This window comes from Myxocyprinus asiaticus, chromosome 1 (assembly GCF_019703515.2).
Source record: "Myxocyprinus asiaticus isolate MX2 ecotype Aquarium Trade chromosome 1, UBuf_Myxa_2, whole genome shotgun sequence".
In the NCBI taxonomy this organism is placed as follows: domain Eukaryota; kingdom Metazoa; phylum Chordata; class Actinopteri; order Cypriniformes; family Catostomidae; genus Myxocyprinus; species Myxocyprinus asiaticus.
This window is the reverse complement of record NC_059344.1, coordinates 29,524,369-29,544,711: the sequence shown is the minus strand read 5'-3', so window position 1 is coordinate 29,544,711 and position 20,343 is coordinate 29,524,369. Positions and strand designations below refer to the sequence as shown.

At 39.7% G+C, this 20,343-nt stretch overlaps 1 protein-coding gene across 1 annotated transcript in view; it reads left to right on the top strand.

Annotated features, from left to right (window-relative positions):
• LOC127445134 (immunoglobulin superfamily DCC subclass member 4-like) overlaps positions 1-20,343 on the top strand; it is a 96,483-nt gene that overhangs the window by 70,242 nt on the left and 5,898 nt on the right. The window contains exons 10-19 of the mRNA XM_051704953.1: positions 4,049-4,213; positions 4,821-5,051; positions 9,240-9,341; positions 9,498-9,681; positions 10,785-10,912; positions 12,434-12,604; positions 12,725-12,859; positions 15,793-15,895; positions 18,457-18,679; positions 19,058-19,186. Coding sequence (XP_051560913.1) covers positions 4,049-4,213; positions 4,821-5,051; positions 9,240-9,341; positions 9,498-9,681; positions 10,785-10,912; positions 12,434-12,604; positions 12,725-12,859; positions 15,793-15,895; positions 18,457-18,679; positions 19,058-19,186 — 1,571 coding nt within the window. The remainder of the gene's footprint in view (positions 1-4,048; positions 4,214-4,820; positions 5,052-9,239; positions 9,342-9,497; positions 9,682-10,784; positions 10,913-12,433; positions 12,605-12,724; positions 12,860-15,792; positions 15,896-18,456; positions 18,680-19,057; positions 19,187-20,343) is intronic.

The following is a 20,343-nucleotide window of genomic DNA, read 5'->3' as shown; positions in this document are numbered from 1 at the left end:
ATGTACAAATTGTACCACATCACAGGATGTTTTTGAGATTTGCGATCGAGGGAACTGCATATCAATTAAAAGTCCTGCCCTTCGGACTGCCCTGCCCTGTCCCTGGCTCCTCGCAAGTTCCCAAAGTGCATTGATGCGGCACTCGCCCCTCTGAAACTGAGTGGTGTGCGCATTTTGAACTACCTCGACGATTGGCTGTTACTGGCCCAATCAGAGGCTGTGTTATGCCAGCACAGGGACTTATTGCTCCAACATCTGAAAGCCTGGGCCTCAAAGCCAACTGGGCGAAAAGCACGCTCTCCCCCCAGCCAGCAAATCTCCTTTTTAGGAGTCCGTCTCGACTCCATGAGCGAGCATGCACATTTTACGTGTGAGTGTGTTCAGGCCATTCTGCAGTGTCTGTCTGGGGAGAACACTTCCACTGAAGCTGTTTCAAAAAGCATTGGGGCTTATGGCGGTGGAGCCATCATTCCATTAGGTATTTTACACAAGACCTCTTCAGTACTGGCTCAAGCACCATGTGCCATGGCATGCCTGGCACCAAGGGTGCATGCGCATCATTATATCTCGCCGCTGTCTAGCTGCTATAGCACCTTGGACAGCTCCTGCTTTCTACCAGCATGGAGTCATGTTGGGGCAGGTTTTCAGGCAGAAGGTGGTGACCACGGACGCTTACAACACAGGTTGGGTTGCATTGTGCGATGGACACCCGGCCTTCGGCACCTGGACAGGTGCAAGGAAGGCGTGGCATATCAACCGCCTGGAGCTGTCGGCTGTTTTCCTAGCCTTGAAGGCTTTTCAATACGAAATAGCGAATTATCATGTTCTGATTCACTCAGACAACACGACAGTTGTGGCGTACATAAATTGCCAGGACGGAATTCGTTCCCTGCCAATGATGAGACTGACATGTCACCACCTCCTGTGGAGTGAGCGCCATCTCCTCTTGCTGCGGGCGACATATGTCCCAGGCCATCTGAATTGCGGTGCAGACCTGTTGTCACGCCAAGGAGCAGTGCCAGACGAATGGAGACTTCATTCTCAGACTGTCCTGAGGATTTGGGAAATGTTTGGCAAAGAGGAGTTCGATCTATTTGCCTCCGCAGAGAATGGCCACTGTCCTCTCTGGTACTCCAAGTCCCAAGCTCTGCTAGGAGTGGACGCAATGGACCACAAATGGCCTGCGAAACACAAATACACATTTCCCTCGGTGTGCCTCCTTCACTGTGTCATATGCAAAGTCCGAGAGGACAAGGAAACGATTCTATTGGTTGTGCTGAATTGGACCAATCAGTCCTGGTTTCCAGAAATGAGTGATTCTAGACGGCCCTCCATGGGAAATACCGCTGAGCAGGGAACTCCTCAAGCGCAGGGCACAATCCCAAGCTGTGGAACCTGCATGTGTGGACCCTGAATGGAGCGTGCTAAATGTGCCAGAACTGACTGTTGGTTATGAACACCATTTTACAGGCTAGAGCACCATCTACGAGACGCCCTGTTCACTAATTGGTGCTTTTCATGCGGCAAAGACCCAGTGAACTGCCCCATACTTGAAATTCTTACATTTCTTCAAGAGCAATTGGACGCAGGGCTCACTCCGTCAACACTCAAAGTCTATGTAGCAAATATCTCTGCGTATCATGCACCTGAAGCCGGCACCTCTATATGCAAACATGATTAAATCATAAAGTTCCTTAGGGGAGCGAGGCGGCTAAATCCCCCTCGCCCGGCTACAGTCCTGACTTGGGACCTAACTTTGGTTCTAAAAGCGCTCGCAGGGCCCCCCTTTGATCCTCTGGATTGCGTGTGCTTTCTCTTAAGACCGTATTACTGCTGGCTCTGGCCTTAGTTAAACGTCGGTGATTTGCAAGCACTGTCAGTCGACAATTCATGTCTGGAGACATGGCCTCTTCATGGGCATGGACGAATGGTATGTCCTTACAAGACATATATTGTTACAAATATATATATTTGCAGCAGGTTGGTCTTCTCCAAACTCATTTGCAAGGTTTTACAACCTAAATGTAACGTCTCTCTCTTTGCAAGCCCTCTCTGTAGAGCGCTTGCTATTTCGTTGGCCAAACATAAACTTATGCCCCCTTTTAAGTACGCCCACCCCCCCCACCCCCCAGTCATTTTACACAACCGCCTGCGTTCAGGCCATTGTAATTACCATAAAGTCACAAGCTCTTTCATTATAAATAAAACTTCCTTCCCGACTGGGTTCGTGAAGGGATTCATTCATATATCCATCCTAAGTTCTCCCCCTCCTGGCTCACCATGAGGGTTATACACTTGCGGCATACTCATGTCGGTCGCTGTCCTGCAGGACTGCAACGTCATGTTTTTCGAGCATTATGCTTCGGTATCCCTCTCTGGGAGGGTTATGTCATGTAGTGCAGCATGATGGGAATCTGTTTCCCATATGCGTCAGCATGACGCAATGTTGAGTGAACTGAACCGTAAGAGAACGTATCGGTTACGTATATAACCTCAGTTCCCTGAGATGAAGGCACTACAGACTCAGAGTTTTTTGAGGTGCGAGCAATGCGCTCTTTGTCCCTCAGTCAGAAAATTCTGGGAGATGGTGTTTGCGCACCCGCTTACATACCGGACAGCTTCGCGCTAAAAGGGCGGGACTTAAACACCATGGCCAGTCTTAGAATTGCCGTTATTGTAGAAGGGTTTCAACTAGGTCTTCGGAAAAGGAATTTGCCATATGCGTCAGCATGATGCAATCTCAGGGAACCAAGGTTACATATGTAATCAAGACGTTCTCACAGTACACGTTCTTGCGTTCTGTCTGCGCTATTTTTATTTGTCGCTCTATGTACATGTGCGTACATAAGCGCAAATTTTTATGGATGCTGGTATTCAGTGTCATAAGCGCAAATTTTTTGGATGCTGTGTTAAGATAAAAGTAGTGGAAACTTTGAAAACCGTGTCGCAAGATTCCTGTATTCTGTTGTGCTTCACCCACCTGCAGTGCTTTCTCAGTGAGCGGTTCTCAGTTTAGCTGCTCTGCTTGTGAGGTTTGTTGAGGCGCACTGCCACCTATTGACCCGGCTCGTAAAAACAGATACACTTCAAGTTTAAATTGCTGGTATTGGAAGGAAAATCCTTACTTTTATTACGGAATTTATGTATGCATCATGGGGCATGATTAATTGCTTTCATTTTTTTAACGCTTTATTTTTATATAATTAATCGCACTAAATTAAGGCATTAAATCAACAGCCCTAGTTAAAACCCCCTGAAAATGACAATTCTGTCATCATTTACTCACCCTTATGTCATTCCAAATCCGTATGACTTTCTTCCTTGGAACACAAAAAGAGATACTATGCAGTATGTTAGTGTCAGTCACTATTCACTTTAACTGCAAATTTTTTTCCCAAATAATGAAAGTAAATGGTGACTGAGACTGTCATTCTGCTTAACATCTCTTTTTGTGTTCCAAGGAAGTAAGGAATATGCATTTGGAACAACATGAGGGCGAGTGAATGATGACAGAATTTCCATTTAAGGTGATCTGTTCCTTTAAGATCTGTGAGGGGTTTCAATGGGAGTGAGTGTTTGAACTAGTTAATGGGTTTGACCTTGGGCCTAAGTGTGTACTTAACAGTGTATGTTTTATTGACATACATATTGGTTGCTGAGTTCATATTTGTGTGCTTTTTATTTGGGGGTACTAGCATGGAAACAGTCTTGTCTGGGGTATTTTGAGCTGAATAACAGAGACATGCCTGACTGCTCCTGCTCTATTAGAGCTCTGGATGTTTAATGAACAGTAATAAAGGTGGAACAAAAGGCAGATTCGGTCTGATGGGCTGTAACTCAGAAAGCGAGAGAGAGAACCAAACTCATTTCAGACTTCCATTGTTCCCATTTTTTTATCAGTGTGCTGCAGAGATGATTTCCATAGGCATGCATAGTTTTCCTGGCTTGTGTGTTTAAGTGTGTGTTTGTGTTTGTGTTTGTGTGTGTGTGTGTGTGTGTGTGTGTGTGTGTGTGTGTGTGTGTGTGTGTGTGTATGTGTTTCCTGTAGTGGATTACATATACTCTGTGGAAGTAGGTGGGAATGAGACACAGGTGACTCTTAGAGACCTGAAACCAAATCAAACGTACCAGCTCCGTATTGCAGCAGGAACACGTGCTGGGTTCAGTCAATCTTCTGAGTGGGCCTCACACCACACACCAAACCTTACTCAGGGTGAGTAAGCACATACACGTAAACCCTGTCATTCACACCACTGGAATCATACTACATTTTTTTTGTTTTTAATATTCAGTTTTGTTTCTTTTTCTTAAAGCAGAAAAAAATTAATAGCTTTAAGATTTGTAATAACATTTTTGCCACCTTTTGGGAGAGAAAAAACATGGGAGAGAAAAGAATACAATTCTTTGAAAAGTGTCAATTTTAATTTATTTCATAATCTGTGATGGTCATCAGCAGGTGTTGTCAAGTTGGGGGGGGAATAAAATAACACCTAATATAATCTCGTAGGCTTCTTTAAACATATCGGTCATTACTTGGCAGTGATTTTTTGACAAACCTCAGGCAAATGCAGAATCATTCAATCTAGAACTGTACATTAACATGTACAGTCGCATGTAGGGCTCAGTCATGCAAACATCTTTAGAATGGTTTGGGAGTACCACCCAAAATTTTCACTGTCTTCATCTGGCAATTAAATCTTTTCTTGGAGGTTATTGTACATTATACATGTACAGTATGTGTGTTTTTTTTTTTTATCCAGGTTAGGATGCCCACACAAAATATGCCCCACCATTCTCACAAACTCTTCTGTCTTTCCCAGTGCTCTTTGCTCCCACTGAGCTCAAAGTGAGAGCCAAAATGCATTCCCTACATGTCACATGGCAGCCACCACCCAATCATACTCAAATCACCGGCTACAAGCTTTTCTGGAGGGAGTTGGACGGAGAGGAGCTGGCCAATGAGGAGAACCCTGCGATCAATGAAAGGAGCCAGGGTGGTCAACAGATCAAACTGAGGAAGAGAATTAAACACCATGAGGTCACAAACCTTGGTGAGAGACGAACAGGAATTTATACTTGTGCACACAAATACAGTACATGAAAACAACATTTCTTATATAAGATCCAAAGCAAATCATATAATGCCGAATGGAGGGACAGATGGACTGCATCTATGTTGCAGCTTATGACTAATTGGCCTGATGGCTGGACTGTTACAGTCAGCTGTTGAGAAAATGATCAAAAAAGGGAAAACTGGAGATCAGTTCATTTGTGTATTGGCTCACAGCCCAGAATTGTAAACACTTGGATGGTCACTGTATTTCAAATAGTATTTTTCATGTGTGAAACTATCCATGCCTAAAAAAAAACACCTTAGAACCAGCATGTTTAAAGCTGGTCTGATTGGTGGACCAATATAGTCATGCCGTTCACCAGCATAGCTGCCAATTACAACACCTGGTGGGCTTTGTAAATCATATCAATCACTTTATTGTCAATACACCATATACATGAGTGTAACAGTGGGTGGAAATCTTGAGTTCATTAATATTACAGTCATGTGGTGACAGACAAAAACAATATACAAAATGTACAGAATTCACAATATACTCACTATCCACTACTCTTACTGCTACAACTGCTACAACTACTGCTACTACTAAGTGTCATAGCAACCCTATAAATAGTTTTATAATAGTATAAAGAGTGCAGTCCTGAGATCACTATGTACAGTATACCTATTATACACAAAGTGTGCAAAATGGTCAAGATCTTTAAACAGTTCAAACTGACGTGGCAGAATGCTTTATAGTTTACAAAGTATACACTACTAGTCAAAAGTTTAAACACTTTGGACACACTTTTGTTTCTCATGATCATACAAACTTCTTGATTTCAAGCCTAATGTTTAAATGCATCATTTCAGTCATGACAACTCTTGTACGAAGACTTGTTAGTGTTAGAACATACACAGACATGCTGCTTAACAATTTGCCATACATAAGACATGCTGCAATTAAGCATGTAGGACATGCTGCTGCTGCACAATTTGACATGCATACAATCCCTTTAAAGCAGATTTAGACTGTGGTGCTAGGGAGGATGAGGGTTTCAGAGAGAAAACTCTTGTAGTGTGTTGCAATGAGACCAGATTACCTGCAAACAACTGAGGCAATGCAAAAGTTGGACAAGACAGAGTACACAAGTTACTTGTCTAACAGATTACATGTCAAAAGACCTATCAGCTTGGCAATAGAGAAAGCAAACTGATTGGCTAACAGATTACATGTTTAAAGGACCTAAAAGCTCATGCCATGTAAGTTTCATGACTGAACTAAGAATAATTTTTTGTAGCAAATATAAGTTGCGCCTATGTATGAATAAAGTTTTGGGAAGTGAATAATAATATTCTGGCATCGGTACAAGTTAAGCTCAGTGGCAAGGAAGTTGTAAAACTGGATATAGCTTTACACTGAAAAGGTTAGTAAGCGATTTTATCACACTAAAATCATTTTAAAACACTTATTGTTTATGTCTTGTGGCTATACCTTTGAAATAGTGAGTATTTTAACAGTTACAGTTTGGCCCCATTCACTTTCATTCATAAGGGCCTCACTGTAACCCAGATTTTTGCTTTTCTTTTTTTTTTTTTTTTTTTAAAGGAGTGATGCGTCTAAATTAATTTGTGTTAATCGTGTTATATTATATATGTGTTAATGCCAAAAATGCTGTCGATTGAGCTTAAATTGTATTGAACCCTGAACATTCCTTTAAGGACAAGCAGCCAACAAGTGTGCAGAATACATCAGAGTGCACAGAGCTGTAATCTTGGCACATTCTTTGTAGTACTTTTTAAAATGCATTGGTCACTGCATATTTTCCATACTTTCATGTGTGTTATTTTATAGTTTTGATGACTTTACAATTATTCTAAAACATGAAAAACAGTAATAAGAAATAATGAGTGAGTGTGTCCAAACATTTCACTGGTAGTGCATAGTATATAACAGGGGTACTCAATTAAAGTTCCAAGAGGTCCTTCCCAGCAAAGGTTCAGATAATAATATGTAGCTTACATGGTGTCAGTCCTTATATGGCTAGGAAATGATGTATCTTTATATGTGTATATATATATATATATATATATATATATATATATATATATATATATATATATATATATAGTTTTTATAACTTGCCACGTTGGCAGCAATAGAACTTTTTTAAAAAAAAAAAAAAAAAATATATATATATATATATATTCCTAAACAATCAAAATAGTCTCTGCAAAACTGGGCAGGGATGAGGACATTGGGGGCCCAGAGACAGCTAAAGTAGTGGGGTCTGAGAGATCTTTTCTACAAAAAGATTAAACTATTTCATCAAGACTTCATCAGTCGAGGGCACTTGGATATGAATATAAAATGATATGATCAACAGTTCGTTTAGAAGCTGAATGAAGCAGTCCAGTTATTGTGTTCAGAATCTGTATCCATGTATGGGACATAGGAGGCCTTTTGACAGATAAAAAATACTGTATTGGGGTTCAGGGGTATCCCCTGAGAGAACATTTATACAAATTTTAAAGTCTGATTGGACTTTATATTTATATATTTATATTTTTATATTTTCCTTAAAGTGAGAATCTATTAACAACAAACAAACAATTTACATAACAGTGAAACATTAAAATACTGTTTGCTTAATTTAAGTGTAAATGAGCTTTCCTTGCCACCCATGCCATGATGACATCTGATTAATTTTCACAAAATTAGAACAAAAATCTGTTTGTTTATTATGAAGGGCTCGTAACATGCTGATTAATAAAGCTAAATTTAGACGGCAAAAACGTTATAGTCTAAAGGCACCACGTTAACGTTTTATCCCATTTTATTCCAATTTGGAATGCCCAATTCCCACTACTTAGTAGGTTCTCGTGGTGGCACAGTTACTCACCTCAATCCGGGTGGCGGAGGACAAGTCTCAGTTGACAGACAGACAATCCACGCATCTTATCACGTGGCTTATTGTGCATGACACCACGGAGACTCACAGCACGGGAGGCTCATGCTATTCTCCGCGATTCACACACAACATACCACGCGCCCCATTGAAAGCGAGAACCCCTAATCATGACCACGAGGAGGTTACCCCATGTGACTCTACCCTCCCTAGCAACCGGGCCAATTTGGTTGCTTAGGAGACCTGGCTGGAGTCACTCAGCACACCCTGGATTCGAACTTGTGACTCCAGGGGTGGTAGTCAGTGTCAATACTCGCTGAGCTACCCAGGCCCCCCACGTTAATGTTTTCGATATTAACGTTTTTTTATGTTTTTTTGTTTTTTTCTCCCCAGTTTGGAATGCCCAATTCTCAATGCGCTCCAAGTCCTCTTGGTGGCGTAGTGACTCAAAAGTTGCCTCCACGTCTGAGACCGTCAACCCGCGCATCTTAACACATGACTTGTTGAGCGCGTTACCGCGGAGACATAGCGCGTGTGGAAGCTTCATGCTATTCTCCACGGCATCCACGCACAACTCGCCACACGCCCCACTGAGAGCGAACCACATTATAGCGACCACGAGGAGGTTACCCCATGTGACTCTACCCTCCCTAGCAACCAGGCCAATTTGGTTGCTTAGGAGACCTGGCTGGAGTCACTCAGCACGCCCTGGATTCGAACTCGCGACTCCTGAGCTACTCAGGCCCAATGTTTTTAATGTTAAAATACTCATACCTGCAACACGTACGTACAGTAAATTATGCTTTATGCAGTGTCTCATGTCTATAGTGGGGAGAGAGGCAACGCGCGCAGAGCAGGAATAAAGCACGTAGTGCTGGACGCACTTTATTCCCACTCCAGAGAGAAATTTTTCTCTTTAGCGCTGAACGCGCTTTATTCCCGCTCCGCACGCATATAATAAGCATATGCTTACACAATCACTTAGCCAGATGCCAGAAAACTAGCACAAAGATTTTGGGATTTAATTGTCCTTCGGTCCAGATCCGGACCTGAGTCCGCCTATTGAGTACCCCTGATATATAAAGTTCATACAATATGAAGATATGTATATACATATGAAATGTGCAGGATCCCATGCTGGGGACCAGCATCCAAGAAACAACATATGTGGGTGACGAGCTACTGTATGCTGGTGTTTCTTCAGCAGTCATTGCTCTTTTTTTGCAGTTTTGTTGGAGTTTGGGATTGTACATGGTGTGACTGTGTGATTGTTTCAGCTCCTGATCGACTGTATGAGGTGAAGGTTTGGGCGTTTAATAAACAGACTGAAGGTTATCCTGCCGTCTGGAAGGGAAAAACAGAGAAACTCGCAGATCGAGGTGTGTGAGGGTATAGGTGGGTCTGGGCAAGGAAATGAAAGGGAAATAATAGATGAGGAAATAAAATAACTTCTCCCTATCCTCTAGTTGTAAGAGTGTGTAAGTGTATGTATGTGTGTGTGTGTAAACATTTTTGTGTTTATATGGCTTTCTTAGTGCGGACTCCAGACTCTCTCCCACCGTTGCCGCCTATCAGCATCAGAGCTCGTGCCAACAGTTCCACCTCTATCTGGCTCCGCTGGGAGAAACCACGCTTTAGCAGCGTGCGCATCATCAACTACACTGTACGATGCAGCCCCGCAGGAATACGCAATGCATCGCTGGTCTCATACTATACCAGGTGCCGTATATATACGCAAAGCCATAGATATGCTCATGTATGCAGAGATTATACACAGAGTGACATAAAGAGACATTTCATTAACACTCACATGCTCACTTTCTCATTCACACACTCATTCACCCAGTAATTCACATCCTCTCTCAGTCTCTTGCTAATTCAATTGCCAGCCAATTATTTCTCTCACTTAGTCCAAAGTGAGAGACTCCCTCTCCCAATCGCACTCTCATTTATTCATTCATTCATCACTTGCCAGAGATGGAAACTCAAGCATGAGACTCTGAGTCACTCTTAAGACACAAACGATTGACTTGCACTGGTTATCTGTTGACTTCAGAGTTGAAGATCAGAGATTGTGAACAACACTAGTCAGTAAGACTACAGGGAGAAGTTCAGAGACATTGTGCAAACTCTGGGTTTTTTTCCCTTTGAGAATGTGCAAAGGTAATAAGTGTCCAAATGTATATACAGTACCTATGTAAAAACAAAACAAAAAAACAATACCTTTTTGTTAATATTTTTTTAGATGTGAGTTTGATACAGTATAATGAACAGGATAACCCCTAAATAAGAAATATGACATATATGTATATTGTCCTGAGGCAGGGTTTAGCAGATAGAAGGAATTTGAAACTTCACTTGGACTTGTGGAAAACTCGAGACTTGTCTTAGACTTAAGACTTAACTTGGATGTCTGTCACTTACTGTTGTATTCACTGTATTCACACATGTAGTGATAAAACAATGAATTGGCCAGACCATTTAATTGGATGATATTTGGCCATTTTGACATAACTGCATCTGATTGGCAGATTAACAGAAATGGTCATTCCTCTTAGTGGCAGTTTCAAAATCAACAAACAGCCTCAATGGATATTACGCATGTTCTGTTTTCAAATAATTTTTGTGAATTTTGAGTAAATATTGTGTAAAATAGGTGTTCATTTTGTGTATATGTCATTTTGCTATCATTACATTTTTATATATCAGCATTATATCTGCCATCAGCCACCTTTCCTCTTTAGATGTTGGTATCAACATTGGTTATTAAAAAAACCCATTTTAATCAACCAGAGCTCTCATGTCTCCATCACTGTGTGTAGTTCTTCTCAGGAGATATTTCTGGGATCACTAAAGCCATTTACCAGCTATGAAATCGCTGTGCAGTCTAATGGAGTTGATATGAGCGGCCCCTTCAGCAGCACAGTGGAAGAGTCCACGCTGCCAGATAGTGAGTACATCCACTTTCATTCCTGGCATGGAATGGTCCTTCTTAATAATGTTGTTAATAAATTAAATAGCTCAAATAGTATGAATAATTTTTATGATCTTGTCTTTAGTCCTCAAAATAAACTCTTTTTCACACATATTTCTTCTGCGGTGAATCTGGCGGAGTTCATGCTGTGTCTCGTGTCTTCTCATGCGTGAGAGAGCACTTTAATTATAGTGTGTATACAAGCGTGAGTGTCTGTAAGATTTTCTTTGATTAGGAAGTGAAAAATGAATGTGTATTTGTGAGTAGCGCATGTGTGCTTTCTATTTATTGAGAGTGTGTGAGTCTATAAGAGAGTGCGGTGTGGGTCAGAGTGAGTCAGTGTGTTTGTGTTAGGTTAACATTTAGGGGATTAATAGGGAGAGGCGTAAGGAGATAATTGGCTTTAATTAAAAGCCCAGATGGAATTGCCCCTCTTGTTGGCCAAGAGTCTTTCAGCTTGTCAGTCAGTCTAGCCAAGTGAGGGCATGTTGCCACAGTGATTTAGTGTCAGGCTAGATGAGAGAAGCTTTATCTGCTCTTAAAGGTGGGAGAAAGAGTGGGCACTTCAAAATGAGAACTTTCCCTCTTTAAAAATGATATTATTCTCACAATGTCTCCTTAAACAGTTTACATGCTGTGATCATTATAATTTTTCTGCCTTTTTATTTTTTTTTTATACCTCAGAAGTTAAAATGATAGTTTACTCTCACTCGTGTCATTTTCTTTCTGTCATGGAACACAAAAGGGGATGTTTTTCTAAATGTACAGGCTGTTCTTTTCTAACGGACATGATTTTTACTTCCAAGCTCCAAAAAGCACCATGAAAAGCAGTCCATACAACTTGTGTGATATATTTTTAAATCCTCTGAAGCCATACGATATAGCTTTGTGTGATGAACAGACGGAAATTTAAGTCTGAGGAAAAAGAGGGTCATTTTAGCCATTTAATGTTATATTACTGTAAAAAAGCTATCTTTTAAAAATCTGTTTTTGTTTATCATTTATTAACAACATTAAAACATTTTCAATCTTTTAACAGATTTTAATTTAAATAAATTTATTAAAAATAAACACTTTGATCGCTGTCTGACTGCTTGTGTCTTTCAGCATTTCTGCTTGTTAAAATAAGCAAAAGGAGAAATAGATCCAGTCATACGCAACTGTTTGTTTATAGTTCATTCTTTCACTTTGAAACTTTTGAAATGCAATAATTTTCATGGTAAATAAATACTAAAATCACTAGTTTAGTAAAAACATTTGGTATTGATATATGTCAGTATTGATCCCCTTGATACAACATCAGTACTGGAAGTATCGATACTGTAGGCTCGATCCACCCATCCTTAACAATATAGGTGTTCTGTAAAGCACTTGGTAAACACTGTTTTAAGGGTGCTACATAAACTTTAATTACTTTTAATCAAGACGCATTTTGATGATTGTCCAAGGAGATTAGTAATGTTATTATGTGTGTGTGTTTCTATGTTTCTATCTCAGAACCCTCTTCTCCTCCTGTGGATTTGCAGTTGAGTGCGCTGGACTCATTCTCGGTTTTGGTGAGTTGGCGCCCTCCGCTGGAGCCAAATGGTATAATTTTGACATACTGGATCCTCTACACTGGCAACATCAGCCATCCAGACCACCTGTGGATAAACCTCACACATGATGGTGAATCTACAGAACACACACTACAAGTTCATGGTTTTGCAGAATTGTTATAGCCTTTCTCATTAATAAATCTCCCTCTCTCTCTTTCTCTCTCTATCTCACCCTTTTCCCTGTTTTCAGGTTCTGTCACCAGAACAGAAGTCCAGGGCCTGATGAGTGGGACCTGTTACTATTTTAAGATGGGGGCATGCACTGAAGTGGGGGTGGGACCATTTTCACCTGTGAAGGATGTCTATACTCCACCAAAGAAATACGGTGTGTATGTGTGTGTAAACAATTGCCATTCAGTGCAGCTGTTTGCACCCCAATAGTGTGGTGGAACCACTGAAATATACAACAAACTGGGCAGTAAGTGTCACTGCTGTGTTGTAAGGTGCAAAGTTGTTTGAAATGTGTATTTTCGTGCAAGTGACCCAGATTTGATTCTGTTTAATCCCACTCTTTTTCCCATCCGGTTTCCTGTTTCCACTTGTAATATTTCCTTTAATACTACTGCTAATAATAATTTAAAATTAAATATAAAGGTTCATTTGATCGCAATGATTTGGTCACGGTGAATGGTGGGGAGTGCATAGAAGGGTATAGTCCAGATTCGAGGTATGTGTTCCCTTCCTCGTCCCGGGCGAAAGTTGTGATGGCTTTATCCTGCGGTGTGGCATAGCTTGTGTGAAGATGCAAAGTCTTTGGACACTTGCTCATGCGAAAATTAACAATGGTTTTACTATAGTAATATTGTAGTAACCATGTTTTTTTGGCGAAAACCATAGTTTTAATGCAATTAACCATATTTACTATAAAAAATTCCATGGTGATACTATGGTTACTGTAGCAAAACCATGGTTAATTTTTGTATGGGAAGGTTAGGTTTAGGGGTAGGGGTTGGTGTAGAGTGATTGTGGGACTCTAAATAAATGCAATAAACAGGCTACAGTTATGCCCCAATACTGTATGTTAGTGTTTAAATGGGGGAGTAAATAGTAGCTGCTACTATTTGCACCATCGTTGGGGTGCAATATCTGCCACAGTTTGCTCTGGGGTGTAAATAGCATCTACCATTACTGTGTACATCACTGTGATCGGCCAGTATTGACCAGATTTCTGATATTTATTTTTCAATGAGCTTCTTTAATGGGCCACATTGTAAGATCATTAAGACATATTATATTCATTTTATTTTATTTATTTTTTTTTAAATCAGATCTTTTTTTAGAAAATAGATTTGAACCATTTTTTGTTTCTGGAGAGTGAAGTGTGGTGTGAGGAGTGCCTGGATGTTTTGCGTCACCTCCTTCACTGATCTGTGTGAGAATTTTTCTCCCTTCAGCTTTTTGACAACCTAATGTACAACTGTACACATAAGAAGAGCACTCAAATGAAAGCATACATTCTAGGTGAGAGAGAGTGAGAGCAGAACAAGAACAAGTGGAAAGGCCTTTTCAAACTAAAAGTGAAAGTTTTTTTTTTAGGGTTAGTTCACCCCAAAATGAAAATTCTCTCATTATTTACTCCCCTCATGATATCCCAGATATGTATGACTTTCTTTCTTCTGCAGAACACATTTGAAGAAAAATAGAAAAATATCTCCGCTCAGTAGGTCCTTAAAATGCAAGTGAATGGAGATTTCTCTTTTGAAGCTCCTAAAATCACAGACATCAGCCATACGACACCAGCTGTTAAATGAATGTCTTCTAAAGTGACATGATCGTCTTTGGTGTGAAAAAGATAAATATTTAAGTACTATTTGCACCATCGTTGGGGTGCAATATCTGCCACTGTTTGCTCTGGGGTGTGATTTACTCTAAATCATGCTTCCGTTCTGCAGCGGCACGCGCATGGGAAATAATTGCATTGGCATTTCAAATTTAGATCTTTTTTTCACACCAAACGTATCACTTTAGAAGACATTAATTTAACTGCTGGTGTCATATGGATGACGTTTATGCTGACTGTCTTTGATTTTTGGAGCTTCAAAAGAGAAATCTCCATTCACTTGCATCTTAAGGACCTACTGAGCTGAGATATTTTTCTATTTTTCTTCAAATGTGTTCTGGTGAAGAAAGAAAGTCATACACACCTGGGATATCATGAGGGTGAGTAAATAATGAGAGAATTTTCATTTTTGGGTGAACTATCCCTTTAAAATGATCTACGGTTTGCACAAAGCAAATTTCCGGCATAGCTCACAAAATGTTCACATTCCTGAAGGAAAGTAGATCATGCTTTTTTCATTCACATTCCGGACACATGGCGTAAATGCTTTTATGGAATGCACTGTCCATTGGAATTCATTGTTTCAATGAAAGTCTTTCCCATTTTGTGTCAATGGGCCTTTAGAGATATATTTATAGTATATTTTATTTAAGATTCTTAACCTCATATGATCAATACACACAAATTAGAGACATTTTCTTTCCCATTTTGCAAACCACCACAAAGTTTTTCATGGAAAAAGCCATTGAACTCCCATGTACAAACCCAGGTTATGTGAGGGTTTACTTTAAGAAAAAGACAGCTAGTGGGAAACAAACATGTAGCTGAAAGTGACTTGCATCACTGATTAATTTACTGTGTGCTTGCTTATTTGTGTGTTTGTGTGTGCATAAGTTATCTAATGCTTTGTCAATGGAAGCCCTTGTTCATAATGCCAAAAACGTTTCTCTGAATCTGCAGGAGGCATTGCAGAGGTGTGTGTGTGTGTGTGTGTGTGTGTGTGTGTGTGTGTGTGTGTGTGTGTGTGTGTGTGTGTGTGTGTGTGTGTGTGTGTGTGTGTGTGTGTGTGTGTGTGTAAAGTCTGCCATCTGCTCCTGCCCATCACTGACACTCAATTAATAACATTCCTACTGGGAGTGTGAAGTGATTCAGTCCAGCTCCACATACACACCGTCTGGGGGAGTTGGACACAGACTAACATACACCAGCAAGAACACGCCATTATTATTTGTCGTCTTAGACTTATGTTACAACACATTTTTCATTATCATAGTTAAGGGTGATTTACATTGAATTATTATCAGTATTATGTATATAATTACTTGATGACTTATTTCTACACTTCTATCATGTTTTCTCATTTTTTGCTATTTCCCCCTTCTGTCTTTTCTCTCTCCTTCTCTTTCTGTTTATGTCTCCCACCCCTTCCTTCTCCCTGCCTCCCACCCTCTTTCTTTCACACTGTCTCTCTCCTATAGAGCTGGATATCCATGCTGTGACTGGTATCATTGTTGGAGTGTGTCTCGGGCTGCTCTGCATCCTACTCTGCATGTGTGTCAGTTTCCGCAATGGAAAAACACGGTACACACCTGTTCAACCTCAAACACTAAACTTCATAGTAAACATAAGCACGTCTTCAAACTGTAACATTCAGACAGCTTTGTTGATTGTAATTGGAGTGATCTGGTTTTGCTGCTCGTGGGCAGTGTACAAAAGGTGTAAGACGTACTGTAGTTGGTGACATTTGTAAAGGACCTTTAAGACAAAGAGCAATGCTGCAACAGTTACAGCTTAGCCAGAAATCTGTTTACCACCACAGGTGGCCTTTAATGTCTAATGAGCTGCAGTGAGAGAAAAAAAGCCTTTAAAGGCTTCTCAAATTGTATTTAAATTATAAAAGTTTCAAGGACCTTTTGGATGTTGCTTCAGTCTAGAATGAAACATGAGTGAATAACAACTCTCAATCACACAGTGTGCAAGTGTGTGTGTGTATCTGACTGTAGCAGATGTGGCAGATGTCGGGTATTGAGAGCTGAATGACAGAGAGTCATGGCTGATTGCTCTTGCTCTATTAGAGCTCTGCCTGGCTTAATGAACAGCAATAGAGGCGGACTGAGTCTGCTGGTCTTTTGCATTCAAAGAAAGAGAGAACCAAACTCATTTCACCTTCTAATTGTGGTCAACTGCAGCGATTACTAGTTAACAGTCTGAATGGGGCACCGTGTTTCCATAATACATATGTGACCTTTACATTTAAAAGTTTTCACATAAGAATACATTGACATTAATAGGAGGGAGATTTGACGAGCTTTGTGAAGCATGGTTAATATGCACTCATCAGAGTTGTACCTCCAGCTGTGAAATAGAGCCCAGGTTCATTAGGTAAAATGGCTGGGTCTATTAAATACAGCACGTAAATGTATTTTGATAGAAAGGAGAAAATGGCAGGTTACTGTTCTGAACATTATGCATGGACATTGTACATTTCTTTTAGTCTTTAAAAGCAATACAAATTGTTTCTATTTTTCAGGCAATTTAAAACCATCAGTTACACTTACAGTACACAGCTGGATCATTCCATTAGTGTTATATAAATAAGTTATATAAGTAATATAAAAAAATATTGTAATGCCAACAGATCATAAAAACCGCATGCCCACATACACACTTTTGGAATACAATGACAGTTTAGTCACATTCATTTAGATTTCACAGGACTTTTTGACCCATATAAAAAAATAAAATAAATAAAAATAAAAATAAAATACTGAAAGTCCTGTTTACTCATTATCATGATTACAAAATGATCTCACATAATGACTGTTAAACCTAAAATTCTGTAAACGTCATACCGTGTCACATTTTTACGGTGACTGATGTTACTTATTTTTAATATAAAACATATATTTTTCTTGAAAAATAGTTAATAATAGTAAATATTTAAGGTTCCACATGCTTTCTAACAAGTTTGAGAAATGTCTAAAATGGCTATTTTTGAAGAGATTGCCATTTTTGTATGCTCATGTCTTTGGCATAACCACCTGTTACAGTAACACCAAAGAATAGTCTGTTGGGGTTACTACTCACAACACATGAATAATGTAGAACTTGTGTAAACAATTTATTTTAATAATAAAAAATTACTATGGCATATACTATGTATGAAAATATAGTGACAAAATGCTGCTGCCAATGGACCCTTTTCACACTTCAGGTTTTGGAATGGGAAGTAAACGATTTCAGAGTAAACTTCGATAGCAGTGAATAGGAGACCACGGCAAATATCATTTTTGCTTACCCATTTGCTCCAACATAAAAAAATGCCACACCTTTCCAAATGAAAAAATATATTGAAAGTGATGGATTATGAACGTCAGAAGAGAGAAGATCGGACATTTACACTCTCTCAGTAGCTCTGTTAGAAATCTCATCTCATCTGTGGTAACTCGGTTTTTAAATCTAATTCCAGGGTAATATAATACAAAGTTTAATGTTATAAATTTACACTAAATAAGGTAAAAATTGCAAAGATAAAAACGTTTGCTAGAATTATGCTGCTAAATAAGGCGGAAACGGGTCATCACAGTCTGTGAAAGGGTCCATTGTAGTACCATTTGAAACAGTTAGAATCACCCATTTCATCAAAAATCATAAAAAAATGGTGTGACACTATAATAGTCACAATTCCACATCAATCTAGAAGATACATGATACTAGCACATGAAGCACATAATGAAGCACTCAAAGTCAATGGTATACTTTCTCCCAGCTTTTGCTCATAGGCTTTCCTAAGGCAGTGCATTGCATATGTTATTCCCATCAGAAAAGCCTTTATAAAATTTAATTGAATGCAGTCAGAATGAGGATGTAACATTACATCAGCCAAGCTTAAGCTTGACAACACTTTAATTTTCAGATCCCCTATTATTACCAAATTCTTTTTTTTTTTTTACCTGAACTGTGGTATCTGGTTCCCAAGTTTCCATCATCTTGCTTGTATTTACAAGGAAATGTATTCATTTGCTGAGGCCTTAAAGTACTTTTGATGCACACTACTCGATCTCTATGTACTGCACTCCGTTTAGCATTCTACAAGAGCACATTAAATAGTGCTTAATAATCTTGCTCTGTGTGACTGTTAGGGATGTGTCTGGTGGACTGGACTCCAGTTCTTTGAGTCCTAAGTACAGGAGGGGTACCCGTCCAGTGCAAGCTGCTGTTCCTGACTGCAGTGACTGCCATGAGCTGGAAACCCTCATGCCTTCTAGTGCACAAGACCCCACCAGACCCGTTACAGAGCCCAGCGAGGAGCAGAGTCTCATGAGTAACGTGGAAGTGACTGATGACGGCCCTCCAGAATCCAAGGTGAGTGCTGCCAACATTGAAATAAAGTCTATTTTGCCAGCACCTACTGTACATTATTGCGGCAATGGCGATTTTCCCAAGTAGGACGTGTTCCTGGATCAATTGTTGGTCCTGGAACAATCCTAACAACCAATCAGATTTTAGGAATAGGTAGGGTTGGGGCTATCAAAACATCTAAAATAACAGCACAGACGTATGCAAAAATGTGTTCTGTTTAAACGGACCCTTACTTGGCAAAACCATGGTGACCAGAACATGTACAAGTACCAGTACTGGTTCATCTTTCAAGCATTAAGTGATGTTTTTGTTGTTGTTGTTGTTGTTGTAGACCTATGATTCTCAAACACATTTTCTTTTTTCTGTCTGCTCCCAACTCAGCCAGCCTGGAATGGATCTGTTAGCCGGAACTGGGCCAATAGGATCACCAGATACAGAGACATAATAACTGAAGATTCTTCTGCTCTAATCAATGGAGCCCTGGAGGGACCAGCATCAGAGAACAGTGAAGTGAGCCAAAGGAGTGTATATATTTACCGAAATGTACATTATCCTTGCACATCTGCTTGTATGTGTTTATGAATCTGTGTGAGTGGGGGATGGGACTGACAAATCATTACTTGTGTGCCCAGGAAATATCCAGAGAAGGTAATTACCATTAAGCAGTCAGTGGGATGACACACGGCTAATTAGTATGTGACACTTAAAATGGAAAGCTGAAGGCTGCGTAGCATTTACCAATTACTGGCCTTCTTAAAGGTCCCCAGCTATAGGAGCAGCAGGAAAGAAATAAAATGACTCCTTTATTCATCTCTCCTTCTCACCTCAATATTACCACTGATTTACTCGCCTGTTGACATTTAAAAAATAGTGTCTCTAGTTCTTGTAATTCAAATCCTAAACAGAAAGCAAGATGCTGAGAGTAAAACTATGACAAATACCACTTTCTTGGAATTGTGCTTTGTACAAAATCATTAACATTTCAGTTTATGAACTTCTCCTTCCATCTTCCCTCACTACAATGTCCAGTTTTCTCACCCTCATCGGTTTTAAACCTGTATGACTTTCTATCTTCTGCGAAATTCAAAAGGATATATTTTAAGGAATCTCACAATCTCTGGTTTCCATACAATAGCATCTCTTTAAAGCTTAAAAAAAGCACTTAAAAGGAGTCCATACTATTTGTGCATCATATTCCAAGTCTTTTGAAGGCTTGCCATAAGTAAATTTAAATTGTTATTCAGTCTCAAATCAAATCATTAATCAACTCATTTAAACAGCATACAAATCCAATATGGCAGCAGGTCAGTAACATCAAACCTCATTTGTTCTTGCATGTCTCGTGTTCAAATGTCATGACACAAAAAATTAAGTGTCATAATAATTTCAAATTAACATGACGCAAGGTGCTTTTATGACACTTGGGTGCTTTTTTTTTAAATAAATAGTTCAGCCCAAAATGTTAAAATTGTCTTATCATTTACTCATCCTCATGCAATCCAAGATGTGTATGACTTCCTTTCTTCTGCTGAACACAATTGAAGATTTTTAGAAGAATAGCTCAGCTCTGTTAGTCCATACGATGCAAGTGAATGGTGGCCAGATCTTATAAAGCTCAAAAAAGCACATAAAGGCAGCATAAAAATTAATCCATAAGACTTCAGAAA